The 23,245-nt window shown below is 37.3% G+C and overlaps 1 protein-coding gene across 1 annotated transcript in view; it reads left to right on the forward strand.

Annotated features, from left to right (window-relative positions):
• Positions 1 to 1,077: 1,077 nt before the first annotated feature.
• LOC149772460 (uncharacterized) overlaps positions 1,078 to 23,245 on the forward strand; it is a gene marked incomplete at its 3' end in the record, with an annotated part of 62,677 nt that continues 40,509 nt past the window's right edge. The window contains exons 1-5 of the mRNA XM_089947797.1: positions 1,078 to 1,167; positions 13,723 to 13,837; positions 18,061 to 18,191; positions 19,700 to 19,825; positions 22,760 to 23,026. Coding sequence (XP_089803923.1) covers positions 18,066 to 18,191; positions 19,700 to 19,825; positions 22,760 to 23,026 — 519 coding nt within the window. The remainder of the gene's footprint in view (positions 1,168 to 13,722; positions 13,838 to 18,060; positions 18,192 to 19,699; positions 19,826 to 22,759; positions 23,027 to 23,245) is intronic.

Below are 23,245 nucleotides of genomic sequence, written 5' to 3' on the forward strand. Positions count from 1 at the left end.
CGAATATGGAAAATGAAAACTTTAATGCTACAGTTAATCAATGCGTGACCATAGTAACGATAAATATATTCAGCACTAATGTCATTTATCTTTTGTGCTATCTTCAGGAGTCGAGTTTATTTACATGATCTCCAATCTGAGCCCTTTATGTAAAGACACAATTAGTGCAGTGTCTATAAATTTTTTGTCTTGATTTTATTATAATTAATTTAAATGGTCATAACAATTTTGCCGAGAAACCATAAAGCCTCCATTTTTATTTCTTGCATAACATACTTTTATTGATATACTATTTGTTAATTCAGACGGAGTAAACGTTTATTATAAAATGAGTACTTGTCTTTGGTGTCCCATACAAGTATGTATTTCTTAAACGTTTATATTAAGATTAAAAATGGCAAATTAAAGCCATTGTTGTGGAATAACAAAGTTATCGACATTAAATTTAATTTTGAAAATAAATTTAGCAATAATATATTGCCGTGGAAGTATAAATACCCTTTGGTGCAATTTTATACACTAATCACATTGATGGGTTTCAAAAGTATGTCTGTGAGAAAACGCAATGGAAGCAGACCTTACCTAGAAACTGGTTCTTTTCTCCCAAATATCTTTCTGTAAATCATACTAATAACTTTGTTACAGGGAAATCGTTGGAAATAAGGACCAGTAAATGACATAAAATTGTGGATACTATTCCTCCGATTGCTAACACGGTGCTTTAATTTCCGATTGTGAAAAGCAAAATATTTTGAGCAATTTAATTCAGGTGAAAGTAGTTTATCTCGCTTTGTAATTTGTTGTATTGTTCTCGTATGACGTATCCAAATATTTATAAGGAAATGTGGTTTTATGTGAGTCTCGTCGCGTCGGATTTAGCCAATATATTGTTAGTATATAAATCTAAATATGTTATACGATTTGACAAATACATAAGTTTATTACCTCTCTTTAGTTTTTAATTTTTGATGTCAAAGTCAGCTGATTCGATGCACTTTTAGTGATCAAAGCAACGCCTCATAGTAGCGCATGTGCACAATTAACCGGAAGTAAACAGGTGAGATGAATCACGTGATACCGTGTTGTCAAAATGGCTGTCAGACGACACGCAAGCATTGGCATAAAATGGTTGAGAGTTGTATGTGCATTTTCCATCTCATCATGATGGTAATTAACTGAATGTAATCAAAACTGTTTGTTTAGTTCGATGTGTGATTTCATATTCAGATATTTTTTGCATGTTATTATAAGTATGCCGGCATCTTCGCCGTCGTGCTTCCAAAGAGGGGTGGGGTGGCAGCAGACCACATTTTAGGGGGCCAGTTTGGGAAGGATTGATGATGGAAGGTGTGGTAATGGGCTGTTATGTGTTATACGGAATGTGTAATAAGGCAGAGGCGTCCTTACCCTACTCAATCCTATATCTCCCTCCCGTTAGGGCCCAGGTCTCTTCAGCAGACTAGTAGAAGTCATACTCGTGTTAGTCCTACAATGTAAGATGCCTCACGTGATATTTTTTTGTTTTTTGGGGCGACCACAGAAACATAAAATGTCGGGGAAGGCGTCTTACATTGAAGGACTAAGGTCATGTATGTACATTTTAACATCTTAAATCATAATTGTTCTTTTAAAGTTTAATACTAGTTTTGTTTAACCAAAGTTTCCTCTGACCCTTGCCACCCTATTTTTGATATTTGGACATTTATGTTGGGGTTTAGGGTCAGAGAAAAGTTGGAATTTCCCCACACCAGCTGGCCTAGCAAAATTGAATGACTTTTCATTGAGATATACCTGTATGAAATCGATAAGAATATGATTTATTTTCTCAGAAATTGTGAGCATATCATTCATTATATCTTTAATCTGCTCACAGACGAGATGAAAGTACAGCTTTTTTAAAACTTGACCTGGATCTCGCCATTAGAATTCCTAGTCACATGATTACACAAATCTCGCAACCTACATGTCAGTGACCTCAGAGGTCATATCTTGGCATCCGTCCGTCTACGAGAGACGATGGCATAGCTCCAAAGTACGCTTTTGCTTATCCTTCTTTTTAGCTCTCTTTTCAGCTTGCTTTATTCTTCTCTTTTCCTCTGCGTTTTGAACTCCCTGCCTGACAGCTAGACGCCAGCTGGAACGGTTGTTTGCACAGCTCTCCCAGTCATTGACATTGATGTTTGCTGTCTTCATATCCTTCTTGCAAACATCTTTCAAGCACAGATGTGGTCGTCTAGTTGGTCGTGCACCTTTTGCTAACTCCCCATAAAACAGGTCTTTGGGAATGTGACCTGGGTCCATTCTCTTGACATGGCCGAGCCAGCGAAGGCGCCTCTCGCTGAGTATGGAGAACATGCTGTTCATGTTGGCGCATTCTAGAACCTCTGTGTTGGGTACTTTGTCCTGCCACTAGATGTGCAGAATGCGCAGCAGACATCTCAGGTGGAAGCTGTTGAGTTTCCTCTCATGTCTTGCATAGGTGGTCCATGTTTCGCTGCTGTAGAGAAGTGAGCTGAGCACGCAGGCTTGGTAGACACGCAGTTTGGTCTTCTCTGTGAGGTTGGGGTTGTTCCAGACCCTCTGGTTAAGTCTGGCCATCACTGCTGCTGCCTTGGCAATCCTGCCGCCCACCTCAGAATCAATGGAGAGTGAGCTGGAGATGTTAGACCCGAGGTATGTGAAGTTCTCGACAACTTCCAAATTGTACCCATCGATGGAGACAGAGGGAGGGGAGTCTGTGTCCTGTGCCATGACATTTGTTTTCTTCAAAGTGATGGTCAGTCCAAATTCCTTACATGCATGGGAGAGGCAGCATACCAGCTGCTGAAGTCCATCTTCCGTGTGTGATGTCAAGGCTGCATCGTCGGCAAAGAGCAATTCATGGATGAGTACCTCTGTGACTTTAGTCTTAGCACGGAGACGGGCAATGTGAACAGCTTGCCGTCAGCCCTGGTATGGATGTACACTCCCTCGCTGCAGTCCTTGAATGCGTACTGGAGAAGCATGGAGAAGAAGATGGCAAAGAGCGTCGGTGCAAGGACACAGCCTTGTTTGACTCCGCTAATGACTGGGAATGCTTCAGATGTTGTGCCATTGAAGCACACTGTGCTGTGCATGTTCTCATGGAATGACATAATGACAACAAGAAGACGTGGGGAGCAGCCGATCTTCTGCAGGAGTCTGAAGAGTCCACTCCGACTAACCATGTCAAACGCCTTCGTCAGGTCTATGAAGGCAATGTAGAGGGGCATCCGCTGCTCGCGACACTTCTCCTGCAGCTGACGTAGTGAGAAGATCATGTCTACAGTTGACCTGCCGGCTCGAAATCCACACTGGGATTCTGGGTAGACGCGGGAGGCTAGGATCTGCAAGCACGCCAAGGCAACACAGGCGAAGGCCTTTCTGATGATGCTGAGGAGGGAGATGCCCCGATAGTTGTTGCAGTCGCTACGGTCTCCTTTGTTTTTGTACAAAGTGACGATGTTGGCGTCACGCATGTCCTGTGGGATGTATCTCTGTTCCCAGCAAAGGCAGAGGAGTGTGTGTAGGGGCTGGAGCAGTGCTGGTTTTCCGCTCTTGAGGACTTAAGGCAGAATGCCGTCGCTTCCAGGAGCCTTCCCACAGGCAAGGCAATTGATGGCTTTTCCAAGCTCTTCCAGGGTGGGCTGTGTGTCTAGCTCCTCCATGACAGGCAGGTCTGGAATGGCGTCCAGGGCAGTTCCAGTGACATTGTTTTGGGTTGCATATAGCTCGAGATAGTGCTCAACCCATCGCTGCAGTTGTTTCCCCTGGTCTGTGATGACTTCGCCCGTCTTGGACTTGAGGGGGGCGGTCTTCCAGCTGGGGGGGCCTGTCGCCTTTTTGATACCCTCATACATTCCTCTTGTATCCCCGGTGTCAGCAGCTGTCTGTATACTGTTGCAAAGGTTCAGCCAGTAGGTGTTGGCACAGCGGCGGGCAGTCTTCTGGGCGTTATTCCTTGCAATCCTGAGGGCTTGTAGTGTTCTGGGGCTAGGTGCAGCCTTGTATGCCAGGAGGGCTTTCCTCTTTGCCTCAGTCACAGGCTCCATCTCCTCCCAGTTTGCCTCATACCAGTCGACATTCTTTCGCTCCCTCTTCCCGTAAGCTGTGATGGCTGAATTGGACACAGAGTCACGGATATGGGACCACTTGGAATCAATGGTGTCATCAGGTGTCACTTTGGTGAGGGCTTCCTTCAGTTTGCTGATGAACTGCTGTGTTTTCTCTGGGTTGCTTGTACAGCAGGTGTTGATACGTGGGTGACCCTTCTTCTTGGCGTGGTGCAGCTTCTTGGGTAATATTCGCACCTTGCTGGCCACGAGGGAATGGTCCGTGTCACAATCGGCACTGTGGTAGCTGTGGGTAAGGGGACACTGGCCAGTTCTGCACGCCTGGTGATGACGAGGTCTAGCTGGTGCCAGTGGCGTGAACGTGGGTGTCTCCACGACACCTGGTGGATCTCCTTGCATTTGAAGAAAGTGTTGGTCACACATAGGCTGTGGGAGCAGCACATCTCCAGCAGTCGCTGACCATTCTCATTGATCTTGCCCCTTCCGTAAAAGCCGAGACAGGTGGACCAGGCCTCATAGTCAGCTCCCACTCTAGCATTGAAGTCTCCTAGTAAGTAAAGGCTTTCATTGTTGGGGATACTGGATATTGCCTGATCCAGAGCCTCATAAAACTTGTCTTTCTCCTCGTAGGTGGAGTAGAGGGTTGGGGCGTACACACTGAAGATGTTGACCGGGCCTAAGGATGTTGACAGCCGGAGGGCAAGGATTCTCTCAGTACCTGATGATGGAGGTTCAATGAAGGCGATTAGCGTGTTCTTGACGGCAAAGCCTACACCATGCTGCCTAGGTTCAACCAAGGGCTTCCCCTGCCAAAAGAATGTGTAATTGGCTTCCCTGATGGTGCCGCTGTCAGCCAGTCGGGTCTCCTGGAGGCAGCAATGTCGATGTTCAGTCGGAAGAGTTCTCTGTCAATGACGGCAGTCTTCCGTGCATCGTCGATCTGCTGTAGGTCAGTGGTCAATCCAGGACACATGGTCCTGATGTTCCAGGTTGCAAAACAAAGAGTTGGAGTCTTTTTATTTCTTCTTTTAGTCTTTCCTGGTGCAGAGTTTTGTGGCCCACTTGTCGAGATGGTTCTCTAAGCTCCACGCACCCAGTGAAGCAGGCAGCCCAAGGCAGGCAGCACCTTACTGACTGGGGGCTGCCCAGCTTGAGGCGGGCGGTAGCTGTCCAGTGAGACCTGATGATCTCTCCCACTGTCAGAAGTAACCCCTGGCGCCAAGCTCTACGCCAATCGAGCTTTGACTTAGAACCGGTGAACTGTTACTTCTCATGTTGTGCCGACGCCGTACGACGACGCTGGAGTGTCCTCTCCAGTGGAGCTATGAAGCCTGGACAGGGTGGTATGGAGAATCAGCTGTTGCCCATGCAGCAGATCCCCCCCTCTCCACGCAGCTGGTGTGCCCAAGGGAACGACGAATGCCGATACAGCTTGGCACCAACGGCGTCGCAGGAGTTGCCGGAATGACGTTGAAGTCAATGTCATACCGCCTTAGGGACTCCATCTCCGGATTTTCTGTCGGGGTTTACTCCCTTAGCCTTTCCCATGAGTGGGTATAGCCACAAGGCAGCAGAGGTTTGGAATCGGAGTTTTCCTTCTCCTAGATGAGCTACCATCCAAGGTTTACGAGTCCCATCTACCCGAAGCAACTGGTTTTAAGGCGCCAGTGGGCCGCCTTCACCCCTTCTCCTGTTAGTAGAAAACATGGTCTGCTGGGCTTCAAATCTAAGCCACTCGCGAAGTCCAGGAGCTGGATTTTAGTTGACAGAGGCAGTAAGAGACGCAGGCCGTATGGGGCATTTTGGAGGATTGGGGCGCTTGTCTCCCACTCCCACCCCGGGCAATGTCAACCTTAGACCATGATATCAACAGTAAACAATTTCTAATGTTGTTATAGGAAAAGAAATTGAACATATAAATGAAAGTCATGTAATCTTTATAGAAAAATGAAAGAACCCAAGCTTATCAAAATATTTATTCAGAAAACAACGACTGGAAATATGTAAATGTTGCATCAACTTGAAGAAAACCAGATTCACCTAGCAGAGAGCACATGTTGATGCGGTAGTCATGTGATACCAACAAAAACATTGCTGACATCTCCTCAGTACTTTTTGAAAATGGTTTTCCACCCTGCTGTGATACCGACACGTTTCTGGTCTTAGTTCTCAGAATAAATATGTTGAGAATTAAGTGTGCATTATATTTATTTACAAACATTACGTGATTTCTATGTAATACTATCAGATTTTATGTACAACAACTTTGGAAATTTGTTTATCATCATTATCACATGACTATTTGACCTCTGATGTTATTAACATATAGGTTGTGAGATTTCTATAGTCAAATTTAAGCATCTCGCCTGTCAGTGCATTAAAGACGTAACGAATGTTATACTCGCAATGTCTGAGAAAATAAATCATATTCCTATAGATTTCATACAGGTATGGTGTTGGCAAATTCCAACTTTTTGATAGGCAGTGGACTCTAACCCTACACCCCAACATAAATGTCCAGATATCAAAAATGGGTTGGCAAGGGTCAGAGGAAACTTGGAATAATCCAATCATGATCATTGAATGTTCTGCACCTTAACTGTCATCAAGAAACTCCTTGATGAAAATTACCGATAGCTGTGGACTTTTACAGTGGTGGTTGAATGCTCGAGTGGCCTAAGTTGTTAGAGCATCTGCCTCAGAGTCATACTAATAAATTATAAAAAAAATAGTACTAGCAGCTGCCTTGTTTGTTGTTCAGCATTATGAGGTTAGTGTTAGGACTGGTCAGCATGGTGTCAGGATAATGTGACTGGGTGGGACATGATGCCACCTGTCTGTGGCATGTTGCCTCAGTGATAGACATCACTATAAACTACCATACTGCGGACATCATAGCAATTATGACTGCAAAATTATTAAAGCTAGGCTAAAATCCAAATCACACACAATGGTGGCCATGTACTAAACTGGGTCAAGGAAAGAGTGAGTTGAGTCTAATCATCATAATATTGGTTACTATTGATTTATCAACAATTGTAGCTTTCATTATGACATCACGGCAATCTGGATTGTACTAGGTCACACCTTAAGGTTTATCTCCTTCCAAAAAATGTCCACATACGTTAATATTGATTATATTTTACGTACATGTACTTCTCAAGGCATTTAAATAATGACCTTCGAAAGCAATATGGATTTATGAGGATCCAAATAAAGTGCATAATTGCCTTTCAAATGTATGTTGAGTCAAATTCTAAAAAATTACACCCATTACTGAAACATTTGGTACTGAATGCCTACATGGCCCATATGACTTTCACTATACTTGTCACTAACATTAGTACCCTACCTCCTTTGTCAACAGGGTACTAATTGGATCTTATACTTACTAATGGAGCAGCTGCGTGTTTTTCCTCACACATTTGCTTATGTTTATAACAATGCAGTCATGCTACTACAGGCTAGTTTCCTTAGCTTGTTCAGAATAAAAACAAATTGTGGTTTTTGTGGGTTTAGCTCCATATTTCAGCATATGATAGCTATACATGGCAACCAGTATATTTGGAGGAGGAAAAACTCGGAGATGAACCACCATCCCACAGAAAACAACTTGCAAGCTTTCTCATACCAACATTTGCCAGCCATTACTTGAACCCACACAGACAAATCTAAGATGTCAGTGATTTGTAAAGGCATGCATCTTTGACAATTTGACCACCCAGGGGCCCTGGTCTACCTAAAACCAAATGCAGGATTACTATTTGTTAACTGGTTACCATGCGAGACTTGTGATCAAAAGGGTGCATGCTTGAATCCTACCATTGGATCATCCCTGGTCAGCTCCCATGGAAAGGCACTTGACTCAGATTACATTGTCACTAAATAACTTGTGTTGCTGTGCCATTAAATACCAAATTGCCAGTAAGCAGATATGAACTGCTTTTAGACACTTGCTGGCATTTCTCATGACTAGTGAGTTATATGGGGCTGAAGGAACCTTTTGGCACTCAGTACAGTATCTTTCTGTATCATATCTGATGTTTGACAGCTTGTAAACCCACATTAACCCTGGTAGTGCTGTGTTGTTTTGTGATGACCTTGAAACCAATGCTGTTTTGTTTCTAACTACCATTTCTGTGTATGCGGAATTGTTTCAGAACAATACAGACTTTTTGGGCCAAATCCATATAACAACTACAAAACTAGTATTTATAACCAGACTGCTGTGAAATTGTATACAGTGATGCAGATTGCTAACACTTAAATATCAGTGAATATGATGTGTGTTCATGGTTACCTTAGCAACCAAATAGAGAAAAAGGGTGGAAAAGTATTTTGTGACAAAAATTCAAACATAATGTTAACATTTCCAACAAATATAGTTATTCTAAAAGTGTAGATGGAAAGTTAATTTTTTTCTACATATGACATATCCTCAGTTCATTACTTTTAGGCCTATGCTAGATAATTAAAACTTTACTCTCAAACATGTCTCATTATTTCATTATATTGCAATAATTATTTGGATGATGCAGTATTTATGCAGTGTTATTATTCACAAATTTTCTCCATTTAAAATATAATTCTATTCACTTATTGTTCATTGATAAGGAAGCAATACTAATCATACAGAAAATGATACATAATATAGATTTACTTAGGTTGCTATGGCACCAACCGTTTATCAGAGACTTTTTAAAATAACAATGTAAGCAAAATCTTTTATCCAACAAAATACAGCATTCATTTTTCAAAGAACTCAATGTTCTTGAGCTGTATTTCTCATTTGAAAATTGTTGGAAGGCAGATGTCTTACTGATTTGTATGTAAACATATCTAGAAGAAATTACTGTTGCTTGCAGTAATACATTTGACAAATACAAGTATCTCAATACATGTGACAAATGTAATAATTGACACAAAATCCATCTGCAGGTTTGTCATTGACTGCAGTGGGCTCTGTTTTATCATCACACTATGTAACATGAAATGAACGTACATTTTTCTTTCAAAATAAAAAAAAAAACACATTGAAAACGTTTGGATTTCATTCATGGATTTAACGACTTTTAGTTATTTCTAGAATCGTAATACATAAAATTTTATTTTTGCCAGCTTCACTACTAAATCTTATGTATGTCTGAACTTTACTACCTGTTAATATGCAAACTGAGTGCATATCAATAGTATGGGATACATTATGTCTTTGATTTCTTTAATAGCTTTTATAATTAATGCCTTTTATGTATGACAGCACTTTTAATTTTAGAATATCTTTCTTTACAACTCAAGTTGTTTTAAAATCTTACTTTTAATACATCTGCTAATGTTCAGCTAGTTTGAGCACACCTGTCAATGACCTTCTAAATAGACATAATATCATCAGGTAGAGCAGTATTATCACAGCCATTAGTTTGGGTCTTCTCTAAACGCAATAGTGTACTATTTTTTAGTTACATATGGTAATGAAAATCAGCTGAGAAATGCCAATGTGTTACGAAGCCATGTGAGCTCTTTGATCTTTACTTCAAGTGAGGCAGAAATAACAACAGTATGAACTCTGAGATGTGAGTTTGCAACACTGGATGGGAGCTCTTGTGTTCAGTACACATGTATGATAGTGACATTGGTTGTCATTATTACCGACAATTAACATAATTATTTCTCATTGAATATAAATTATAGAGCAGTAATTGTGAGGTTTTCAATGATAATTATTATTTGCAAACTGCCAAAAATATTTGAAATAAAATAGATCTCTCAGCAACAATCTTAACATATTGTAATTTCTACGCTGTCAAACGTTTGAGAAAAATAAACAAGAACAAGCTTTATATGTTCATTTTCCTACCTCTGAAACTAGCTCTGTAAAAAGGAAGCAAAACAAAACTGACAAGAAAACAAAAAAGAAAAGAAAAGAAAAACAATAGAATAAGATTTCAACCTGGTCGAAAGTTTCCTTTTCAACTTGATTGTTGAGAGAGAGAGAGAGAGCAAAATGAACTTTATAACACAAGAAGAGTATTGTGCTTTTTCTTTATAAAAAAAAAAATTTTTTTATATAGAAAATCGGATAGGCAAGGAAAGGAATACCTCGGAGTCAAAACCTGACACATCTCTGATAAACGGTTGGTCTCTTTCCAGCTTGTACAGTTCTCACTCGTGATGATACAATGTATCACCCAATATAATAAAAGGCTCTGTACATGACAGACTCAGTGATAAACTTGGCTACTAGTTTAAGCTCAATTTAGTGGAATTTGAAGTTGTTACTGAATGAGATAGCCATGTCATAGCACTTGTATATCAGCACATCATAGTGTCAGAGGACTTTCATTATCAGCATGTGCAGAAAATTAATTCTCAAATTTGAAAAACTGCGTATTGCAATTTATACCTCTACACACACACAATGCCCTAATGAACTTTATTCTGATTCGGACAATCCCACACACATATACAGTAATCAGCGGCAAATGGCAATGAGACAGCTACGAGACTGCAACTACTTCACAGACACCGTATTTGTTTATGTCTACGTCCAATGTCTGTTGTAATGTTTGTTTTACTGATGTACTGTTACAGTGATGCAGAATCATGATCTATTGGATGATTACATATGCTTTCTCTCAGCTATTATTAGCACATGATTAATGATTGGCCTACATTGGACATCCATAGACGTCACTGTCCTGTGCCACAAAAATATGGTAGCCGCACATAGAGCTAGGTGATGTTTGACCATAAAATATATGGTTCCCGCATACAAAGCCAGGTGACTTCATCCATAAATATATGGCTTCCGCTCAACAAGGGTTAAATAGCACAACCGTAGCTCCTGTTGCCATTATGAATCGCCAGGCTCCATTAATAGATGATGAGCTGTTGCATCATTGTGATTTCACTCATTCAAAATTGTTGTTTTGGTCATGTGACAAATGTCTGGATTTGTTATATGACTATCAAATGATGAACATCATGTCCTGTGACATATGGTATAACAGTTCATTTGCAAGTCAGATTACAAAAATGATGGATTAATTTGACATTGCAACTCAGACTGCTCAGAACCAAAAAGCATATGCTCAGATAACATGTGAGCCATCTAATAGCAGTAAACTAGATTTGTATAGAAATGTTTCTGTTTCCGTTTTGACAAAGCCATAGTTCTTAGCATTCTTATTATCAACTGGCCTCTGGCTAAATTACTGCCTACCTAACAGTAAACTTTTTTGGTTTATTACAAAATTTGTACTTTTAATTTTGAGCCAGCTTCTTCAAAAGATAATGAGAAGACGTGTTCTCCTCAGACCAATAGGTAGGGTAAGGTGCTGGTTACAAGCAATTGTGATTTATGATGCATGTAATACAGGGGTATCCAAAGTTCATCTCACGAGCCAATCACGGCCCGCGGTAAGATTTCATACGGCCCGCAGCTTCGGTCATGTATTATTTATGGCCAGCTAGCACGCAAACCCTTCTCACTTATGCACTTGGACTTATGGCACTTATTTTATTAAACTCTTGAATAAGATTTGGTTATAACTGTTGATGTTATGTACCTGTATATGTGGCACAAACTATTATTTTCTGAAAGATCTTTTAAAAGACAAAAGCAAAATTCACTTGCTTTAAACTTTAATGATAACAGAAAACTTTGCATTAGTTATAACTTCTGTTTAAAATGACCATGAGGCAAAGATATTTATCTAACTCATGGAAATTTAAGGTGTTACATACAATTCAGTGTTATCTGATTCTCCAGATATGAATGAAAGGCAGAATTGTGGTTTTAGAGTTGTTCATATCAGCCTGAGTGGCTTATATTTAGTTACATTGCCATTTGAAAAATAAAGATCATTGTGACAATGAAAATTGTTTTATTTATTTATTGTTTATTTGTTTTGTTTTTATTTATTTATTGTTCTGCAGCAATGTATATTTGCATGTAACTTTTGTGGTAAAAAAAAACATCAGAAGGAACTATTGGCCCCCGGGCATATTCACTTTATCAAATCTGGACCTCTTTGCAAAATGTTCAGACACCCCTGATGTAATATGTGCACTTAAATTGAATATAGGATATTAATGATGCCAAGATGTATCCCCAACAGTGCACATATTAAATGTAACCATGTGCCATATTATCAGGAGGTAAGACAGGACAGCTTTTAGGGATACAGGGTGCAGTGCCTTCGTGCACTCAAATGCTTTTTTAATTTTTTTATATTTTACATTGATTTTATGGCATGCCTTGACATATTTCAAAACACTGTAATACTGTACATATCTTCAGATACTACAGACCCCCTTCAAACTTGAACTTTGGTTAGAACCAAAAATCTGTGTCCACCTGTTTAAAGTTCATCCCATAAATATACAAAAATGTTACTGTAACTGAATTTTGTTGGTGTATTCAGGATGATCTGAGCTTCCAGATTAAATGCATGTGAAATTCTAAGATGGTGCATCTTGTATGCTTTCCGATGACATGCCTCTTTTCCTTCATGATGCTACTCTTTTTATTGGTTGGTGATGACTGATCTGCAGACTTGCTGATGGCTAGACTTAGGTAAACAGGAATGAAGCTACTGTGACTAATAACAGTGAATCCATTGATGTGACAACTTTAACAAAACTCAAAAAACAAATGTTCATTAAATATCTGTGTAAGCACCTGCAATTATTTGCCAATAAATATGACCTTTGTTGTTTATTGGCATTCAGATTGGTTATGACGCATATGTAAATTATGAGGGTAACCAGAGTTTTCTTAGAGCTTGAGTTGGACAGTACTGCCCAATCAATAATGTGCAATAATAATAATTTTATCTCATGCTAAAGCCTGGAATAGCAACTTGTACCAGGTACTCTCTGGTTCAGCTGTTTACTTTAGAGCCTGAAAATGTAATTTTCTAACTCAGTGGTATAGGCCCAGTTGGACCCTATGCTGTTTGTAATTCAGGTATTGGCCAAAGTCTGACCTCCAGAATTCTGTAAACCTAGATTCTCGGATTTAACTGATTTTCTGTCAATATGTAACCATGCCATTGTCACACTGTTGAATATTGACCTGCATCAGTGTAATTTCATTACTCTTTTAAGACATTTTTGACAGATTATATTGTACATTTTATGCAATTTATAGAAAAGGCTAAGAAATATTAAAAGTTGATAGGCTAGTGATTGTAAATATTACGTTGGATTCACAGCCAAATAGGATTAGAACATGGACCGTGAACCCCTGTAATTTTCAGGCTCAGACTTTAGGTAATCTTTGAACTGGAGGAAATCACAGAAGAAAACAGACAAGAGGAAATAACCAGAAATGGATTTGCAGCCATTTACCTTTTGTATGTATCTCAACCAGGTATCCTACATAAGGCTGCTGATCTGCAAAGCAGGTGTATTACCATTATTGCTGTGCTTTTCAGGTCCACTTATAGCATTAATAGTTGTGCTGTTGAAGGGCTTCTTTTAATGACTCATTTTGTTGGGGAGACATTCAGTCTTATTGCTTAATCTTTGTTTGTCTGGGTTTCATTATGAGGTTTTGTTTATTTTGCCACTTTTTCCAAATTGCTTTTATAGGACTCTGTGAATAAATGATGTTTATATCAATTTTCAGAGATTCAAGACAGCCATTTAGAAACTGATGGAGAAATGCAGCATGACTCAACCTTTTGAAGTTTTAAGATTTAAAAATCCTGTGACTGTGTAAGAACCAGAAAATAACATTTTAGGTATGGTGTCTCTACGTAATTTTCCTTTATTTTCATGTTTATGCAGCAAAATGAAATGTTGCAGGGAGATAATTTAGTATTTATAGTAAATAATTTTCCTTTGAATTGTACTAGGTTTTATCACTCTTTATATTTGATTTTTTTTTAATCCTCACATCTTCATTTAATGTCTCGCTTGTGTAAGCACTTGTTGAGACACATAGTCCATATTTTGGGTGGTGGTGCTGTTATCAGCATTGATGTTGAAAGCTTGTGTGCAGATTATTGCAGGTCAGATAAGGGTCAAAGGGATACATCATGATACAGATGTATGCGAGATACTGGGTTCTTTGTAACACTTGTGTTAACTGAGATGTTCATGCACTTTGTAACTCAGCATATGCATTTAATTGAGTAATCTAGATTAACCCATGATTGTGATGATTCCTTCCTATGAACAGGGTCCATACTGGACTCCGGTATTTGTGTTGAAGCGGTTTCTCTTTCCTGACAAAATATGGTACTATTGGCAAAAATAGAAGCTAGGGTAGAAAGTTCAAAATTTACAATGTTCAAAATAGTTTAAACATTTGGTTTTGCATATTTTCACATCATGTGATTTTTTATTGCTGAAATAGTATGAAAATGTTTAAAAAATATTAAAACTTGGCATTTTTGCTTCACTACTGTTGTTGTATAACATAAAATGACAACATTGAAAATAGGTTACATTCAAAACTTGGCAATTTTTTCCAGTGTAGAAATCCTATTTTTATACTTTTTGTTTGATGAAATGTTGGTTAAAATGGTTCTTTTAAGTAGTTAGGACCCAGGTAAGTCCATTAAGTTGTAATTTGCATTCATCTGTGTGACAAAGATTCAGTTTGTTACCAAAAAAAATCGGGTCTCATGGTTAAATGTTTTGCATGAACTGTTTACATAGTGACATAATTTCAGGCATTTATGACCTTCAGATTACAATCAAAATTGACTACAAAGCATACAATGTTTTGTCTACCCTTTTCAGGAAACTGACACATAATATGTCATTGACTTTGATTGTTGATGCATTGTGCTGGCACAAAAGTGGGTGGAAGATTGGCATGAAACTAGTGCAAGTCAGCGTAAACATTACTTTTGGGTATATTTTGCTAAATTGACAGACTCAGTGCCAGCTGTTTTGATCAAATCACCAGTGTAGTGTGGACTTGATGTGAAGTTACAAAGTATAGTGATTTCTCTCATAATATTGGCTTGCACATCAATGCAATATTTGGGATACATGGAGTTTTGATGTTAACCTAAAGTGTACTTCAGTGCAAGGTGACCTTATTTATAATGTCATTTACTTTTATGGCTGCTCAGAACATCATGATAGCAAGGGACCACTATCTTGTATGGAAAATGTTGAGGACAATAATTAATGTTTTACTGTTACATAATTAATCTTTATTGTGATGTGTCCTTCCCTTGTTATCATAAAAAAATATAGAAACAACAAACATTTGGTCAGATAAATATCTCTTTGGTAATGGGACTAAAGGATCGCAAAAACTGCTTATGCGTAACTCAGAATTCTGACGTCAGATTGGTCAGTGGGTTTTTTATGTTAACCAATCATATGTCGAAGCCTGAGTAGAAAGGAAAGTGTGAAGAATGTTTGCAAATTTTTGTGCTGTTGAGCATAACTCTGACATCTGCTTGGATGTCAGAACCCTGATTATTAGTGAAAGTGTGAGGAATGTTTGCCAATTTTAGACCTGATGAGTTAAGACTAAGATCATCTGTGGACAGGTAATTGATATTTTGTCCTATTGCATTAATGAGGTTGATTAGTGGATGTAAACTCAAGTCATATATATATATATATATATATATATATATATATATATATATATATATATATATATATATATATACATTAATTAGTAATATAAAGGTTTATCATTTATATGATAAATGAATCTCAAGAATATATATTGTCTTTAAACATGGTTAATAATAAAAATACTGCTTACTTCAAGCAGCTAGTGTCGAAATAACTTTTGACATGTTTCATATCAGTAGCATGCTAGATTAGCTAATGCTGGCATTTTTTTCTTCACAGTGTTTTTATTCATATTGTAGTGTTTGTGTAAAAATAAACAAGGCATTATATCAATCATATGTTACCAATTTATATTCACAGAGTAAAATCTTTTAGAGGTCATTATGTCATTAGGTGAATTCATGTCTTGGGTATTAAATGAGACAAGACCATTTCTGTTAGACAAACATAGTTTAATACATGTATATTATGGAAGTTATGTACAACCATACCTAGACTACTTTAATAGTATTTGGGGAATACGTCTGACTAGAATATTTGCAAATTATTCCACTTCCAAGAGAGAAACTGCAGAATCATCATAAAGTGGAAAGCATTCCAGATATTAAGGGAATTAATATTTTTGAGAACTTGTGCCCAAAGTTTGAAATCCATTTTCTCATTGCATGTGAGGGAACTATTGCACACATGAAAACTAGGAACAGATTATCTTTCCACTCCAAAACCAGATAAAGAACTCATTAAGAATAGTTTCCAATATTCATGGCTACTAATTTTGAACAGAATCTAAAAGCAATTACTGACAGTGCAAAATATAAATACATTTCATTATAATGCAATTTACAGGGTGAAATATGGCACATGATTGATTTGAAAAAGACTTTACAGCTCAAGTATCATCTCTCAAACCTTCCACTTTGTTGCTTCACTCTTTTGATACATAGCTTATTGGAGTATGCTCTTTTTACATTTTCTGTTTATTATCTAAATATGAATTATTATTTTTTGTTTCTACTGGAAAGTATTAAGAATTTTATGTGCTATTAATGTTTGTGTGTGCAACTAGGCATTATCAGTGTTCAAAGAAAAATTTGTTTAGATACAGGCCCAGGGCTGGTGACTTGAATAAACTCACAAGCCCTGACTGAAATTCCAGAATCCCAGACTCCAATTTCCACATGCCTAAAATTCTCCTTTTTAATATTGTCACACAACATGCAAAAGTTACAATTTGAATATAAATTCAATAGGGTTAAAAGGGGTTTGAAGGTATTGAAAGCATCATTAGTTTTCATCACTACGCTCACTAGGGACTGGATGGTCCTAGTGTTCAAACTAATCTGCTGGATTCTCCAAGTGAATACTGGGCAGGACTGAGTTGATGTATGTAGATGTTTTGCTTGCAGTATGTGCAAAGAATAAATAGCACCACCTTATATTGTCTTTGCTGGTGTGTTTCACAATGTAATACTTTGTCTACTAGGATTTCTGAAATTTTATTTTTGCTAGGCTTTGCTGATAGTTAATTGCTTCCTAAATTGGCTTTTAAAATGAATAACTCTTGAACACTATTCTGACAAAAGAAATGATCATGCTTTGCATTCTGTATATGCAGTAAAATCTGACTTCAAAGAAACATTGCCACTGTTCACAAACATGTCAAAAATATATATATGGCTTAAACATTCTTATTCAGGGTAATGATATGTAATAACTTTTGTTTTTGTACACACATCTAGTATCTCTTTGATTTACCTATAATGGATTGTTCCACTTGCTGATTCTACCTATGCTAATTAGCACAACGGGCTCACCCACTGCAGCCTTCAAACACATCTTACTAGCTATTAAGTAATATGTGAAATGGTGGTTTATACCTGACGTCTTTGCCTTTCATTGCTGCTATATAAACTGCCCAGTGGGATTGTATTACATGAGCTTCAGTCATGACTGTTTACCATTTATACATGCTATGTGACAGGCATATACCAAAGTGTTGGTTTTTGTAGTTTTTGTTTTTTGTTTTGTTTTTCTATTTTTGAAGATTACTGAAAATTGTTTCAGGTGGTGCAAAATTGTATTTTTAGCATGATATGCCATCCTTCAATTTGTTTAAAATCAGATCTCAAGTTCATGTAGGACAATGGTGATCAGATTAAAATTGCGCTTTGACATGGCAGGTATGTCAATATCTTGAAAATACATTTACAACATTAAATAAACATGATCAAAGTTTCCTCAGGCAAACTAGAATTTTTTTGCTAAACCCAGTATTATTCAGGTTTCAGTAGTAAATTTTAAAGATCAGGTAATTACACATGGCCTGTTACATAGCTCACATAATCTATTTCATAGCACATGAAACCTTGTTTATGATTCTCTGTGTGTCTGATGCCCCATAGTTTATTTCATTCAGTCAAAATGGCTTCACCTGACATTGATGACCTCCACATGCAGCTGGCACAGCAGCAGGTCATGATAGAACAGCTGAGAGTCATGATCCGTGAGCGTGAAGACTCCCTGCAGAACAAGGACAAAGAACTGCAGGTAAGGACATGACCCCAGTTTGCATGGCAGTATTATTTGCTAGTGTTTTCAGCTCTACTGTCCATGGACCATCTGTCTATTGTCCATCATCCATCCATTAATTAGCACAGATTTGTTATTGCTGTTCCTCTTAAACTATATCATTATGTAACTGCACTTACACATTCATGCTATGGTTGAGTTGGTCCTGAAAATGCTGTTGCTTGGACATCTCTTATGGCTACTATAATGGTAATCTTGAAAATCTTGTTAACACTCCTAAATGGATGGTTATATCAGCTTGGGATTTTCACTGAAAAACTTATGATATCTGCTGGTCCATTATGAAACTGGTGCCGGTCTAAAGTCTGGTATGGCCACCACAGTAGCCATATTGAAAATCTTTTTATTGCTTGTCTGAAATAGAAAATTGATCAACATGGGGTTTTCACCATAAGATTTATTAGTGTCTAGTTTGACCTAAATGTAAATAATGCTGATCTGTCATCCAACATGGTAGTTGCCATATTGAAAATCTTATTATTGCTAGTTCTCCTGAATATATAGCCATATCACATGGGGTTTTCACCAAAAGACATGTAATGGGCCTAAATGAAAATAATGCTAATCTTGTATCCAGTATGGCTGCCATAGTGACTAATTCGAAAATCTTTTTATTACTGAAACATATCAGAGATAGTTACAACACTTGTCAGTTATTTAAAAGAAACGGTCTTATCTTGAATTCCTAGAAATTCTTTTGGTCTTTAGAGCATCAGTTCTTTTAAGAGACTCTTATTTATTTATGAACATTGGTTGGTGAGGAATAAATGTTATTTTGGCATCAAGGGAGTGATAATGCTGCCTTGAGAAACACAACACGGCCTATATGAATTATCAGGCTTATCATCTACATAGGAATTACAGTACTGCTGTTAAGTAAGTGTAAACAGCTTTTGTATTCCTTTTAGTTCACTTTAAAAAACCGAGGTGTGTGTTTTTTCCAATATTTTTAACATGTTAATTAATGTTACATCTAAGTGTACAAATATGCATCAGTATATATACTTCATTAGAGCTTAGAAGATCTCTTCAGAGGTCTTTCGGTATGCAGAGAGGTTATAGCGTATGTCTTTCTGTTATAAACACAAGACTAGTTTTACCTCTAAGATATATATCTGATGGAATCATCTTGCTAAAAAATAGAAAATAGAATAAATTCACACAGCAATGAAAATTTTGAGTTTCCATAGTTTTCACTGACAACGTAGTTTTGTGCATGTTATAACAATGTGTCCAGTAGTTAACTTGCATCTTGCGTACAGAGACTGATGACTATATCATATAATTGCATCTTGCTTTCACCATAGTTATTGATAGAGCATATCATTTCATAGCATTGTATACCCAGTTTTTTGTAACATTCCATTTATTACCTTGAACCTAAAGTAATGTCTCAAATGGTAATGATGTGCATTTTTATGCATATTTGATTTGCTTTCTTTGCATGCTGCTGTTCCTGCATGTAGGAAACAAATTCCAAACTTTCAAAACTTAAGCTGCAGGCAAAGGCAAGAGTGGCAAAAGAGGCCAAGACCAAGAAGGAAACAGAGGAGTCAACTCCAAGAAAGGATGCTGCTGAAGCTCCAGAAAAGGTAATTACCATAAACAAACTTAATCTAGTAGACATTATTGTGTGCATTTATAAATGTCCTGATTGGATTTTATGCCAGTTAATCCAATTTTTACTAATTTGTTTTCATACCTTTTTAGCATTAGAGCATATGGCGTTTTCTTCGTCCATCCGTCCATTTGTATGCAGATCTGCAAATCATTATGATTTTTACCATAAAGCCACCTGAAATGACTCATAAATTATGAACTTGCAAAACAGTAGCCAGAAGTACAAAAAAGGTAATCATTCAGTAAAATCTGGAAATTGGATTGTCAGTGTTTTGTCCAGATCTTTGTTTTAGGCTCTGTGGAGTTGTTTAGAGAACGATGCTAACTTTATCTGGGGTACTTCAGGTGGTTTAATCTGCCCATGTTAATATAAATTGCCTGCATTTCAAACTTTTGCATAGTGAGGAAATGTCCAGCAAACTAAAACAGAAAAACATGAATTTTAAGAGGACAATTATTCCATTAACAAATTCAGTTAATCAGAAAAGGATTTAAAAAAGAAATAATTTGTGCAGCAGTTACATTTCTTGGATATAATATGTTGATTTGAGTGTTTACTAACAGCAGAAGAGATGATTGCTTTTGCCATTTGAATTTTTAAAAAGCTGAAAGTTGTGTTGAGTGGGCAGGCTCTGGCAGGTAGTTACTGACCTGCATTGGGTTTGGAACTGTAGATTCTGAAACCAAACTGGAAAACAATATGGCTTAAGAGAACCTTATGAAGTTTTATGTTGCCTTTGCTGCATCAGGTCATGCCTATAAACTTTTCAAATGCATGTTTTCCAAGTTGACAATGGTACTACATGATATTTTATTACATCATACTGAAAATTGATCTAAGTTAGTGTAAAATACAGACTGCATTACTGGGCAGGTTTTGTAGGGTTGGCAGGGTCTGAATATGTCCATCTGGTTAAATTCTGCATTTAGTCATGCTTCAAGCACTGTGATGGGACATCTGTGTTGTATGAACCGATGTATTGTTTGTCTATTTTTGATGATGATGGGCATCGACTTGCGCTTTGTTAGTAACCATGAAGCCTATGTGTTTTTTTAAACCAAAATTGAATAATGTATCAGCAGATCTGTGGCTGTGTAGTTTATAAGGAGTTGTTAGTTTGACTTACAAGCAAGTATATATGGTACTTAAAAAAATGTAGTTTTAATATTTCATAAAATAACTTTCCATCTGATAATTAAAAACATTGAAGAAAAATTCAAAGATCAACTTTCACTAATGTTAATACCATTTTAAGTCGGAATGTAGTTTAGCCTGTTATAAAATGTTTAACAGTTTTACATAGAGTTCTGCATAATTTATTAGTGTGGTAGTAACAGCCTCATATTTGAAGATTGAGGATAATAATACAATATAAAGCTATAGACTTTATTTTATTAGTTAAGGGCCATAACACTTGTGTGACATTAGCTGGACTTAATTTCTGGATATATAAACACGAAATAAGATATTGCAGCTGGAGATCGCATGTCTGAAAGCACTTAGTCTGGGACTTAGTATTGAAGACTTTTAAATGTTATTTGGCATAATAGGTGACTGGAAACATTTGAGGTTCAAGGCAGAATTAATCATATCTCAAAGCGATTCTTTTTTTACTGAATAACTAGAAATATTTAGAGAATTTCATACATATGATTGTTATTATTGAATTCACTGTTACTCAGATTTTTATAGTAAAGATAATCAAGTTAAACCCTTTTATGTTATCGAGGGAATTAGTCTCACCTGTTGCCAGTGCCACTGATGGGAAAAAGGCAAAACTGGTTCACCTTTCAAAATTGGTTTTTGAACAAATTCCCTGCACTGGATATAATCATCATCATTATTAATATTATTATTATTATTATTATTATTATTACATTATCAAGATCGTTTTATGTGCACTGTAAAGCAGAATCATAATTATGGGTATATGTTGTTCATTCCCAAATTTAGGTTCCTCACAAGATTACTGAATCATACTCACTTCATTATAAAAGAAATTATGACCAACTTAAAATATATATCAACCTTTATTCACATTAAAAAAAAATATCTGTATTAGTCAGTTGTTCAGCTCAAAAGTCTTGTCGGCTAATGTGAACAAAACATCGGAAGAAACTGCATACTGCTATTCATTGTTACCCATGAATTGAAACTTCACCTAATTTCTTGTAGTTATGTGTACAACATTCCACCCCCACCCCTATTATGCTTACAATATACCTTAGTATTAGGTAGCCTCAGTTATATCGCAGCAGTTATGGCTCAACAGATGTATGTCTAGGGTTTAACAGTACATCAGTTTTGTCTCAATCAACATTAAGAGTATTTATGCTTTATCTGTCCATCACTTATGGCTCCCATGAACAGTATGTATGTCTGGGGTTTAACAGTACATAATTTGTGTCTCCCATCAATGGTATGTGTGTTTAGAGTTTAGCAGTACACCAGTTATGGCTCCCATCATCTTTGTATATGTCTAGGGTTTAGTAGTACATATTTATGGCTCTCATCAACAGTATGTGTGTCTAGGGTTCAGTAATACGTCAGTTATGGCTCCTTTGAACAGTATGTATGTCACGGGTTTAAGAGTACATCAGTTATGGCTCCTGATTTATGGCTTCCATCAGCAGTATTGTTTCAGGGTTTAACAGTACATTAGCATGATTCTTTTCTGGCTATATTATGCTGACCAAAATGTTCAGCTGCAGTGAAAATTGTGAAACTAAAAAAATCTTCAGAAAGATCAACCCATCCAAATAAAAGTAACTCCACACAGTTTTGCACTGAGTGGGCATTATGAAGAAGGTGGTATCTCTTTATGCTGGAATGGTTGTACACTTTGTGTATTTGTTACTTAAAATGAAATTTAAGAAAGTTTGTATTACATGTGCCATTATTGCAGGGACAAGATAAAGATGAAACTTTACAGGAAAAAGGCAGCATCGCCAAAGTGAAACTAATGAAAAAGAAATTAGATGACAGAGACCTTATAATCAAGGGAAAAGAAGAAGAGATTTCTTTGAAAAATCAGCAGATTCAGACAAAGGAGAAAATAATTGCTGAACAGGACAAAATTATTGAGAACATGAAGAGCCATTTGGAGGAAAAGACAAAACTAATGGAGGAAATGCAAGGGCAGCAGGGAGGAAGCAGCAATAGTGATGCCGATGTAGGTTTATTTTTACACTTTGTGAATAGAATGAATGATGCAGAAGGCAAATGTAAAAATCATAATGTCTATTGCCATCCAGACAGGTTAGATCTGCATTTTGTTTGTTCATTTTTAAGCTTAAGATAAGCTGCATTTCCAGTTTGACTTTGGTATATTCTCTGAATTATGTAGCATGAGCGAGCACACAGATGAAACAGAATTTGCAAGAAATATATA

The sequence above is a fragment of the Sinohyriopsis cumingii genome, unplaced genomic scaffold (genome assembly GCF_028554795.1).
Source record: "Sinohyriopsis cumingii isolate HCF-2022 unplaced genomic scaffold, ASM2855479v2 utg001473l, whole genome shotgun sequence".
Taxonomy (NCBI): domain Eukaryota; kingdom Metazoa; phylum Mollusca; class Bivalvia; order Unionida; family Unionidae; genus Sinohyriopsis; species Sinohyriopsis cumingii.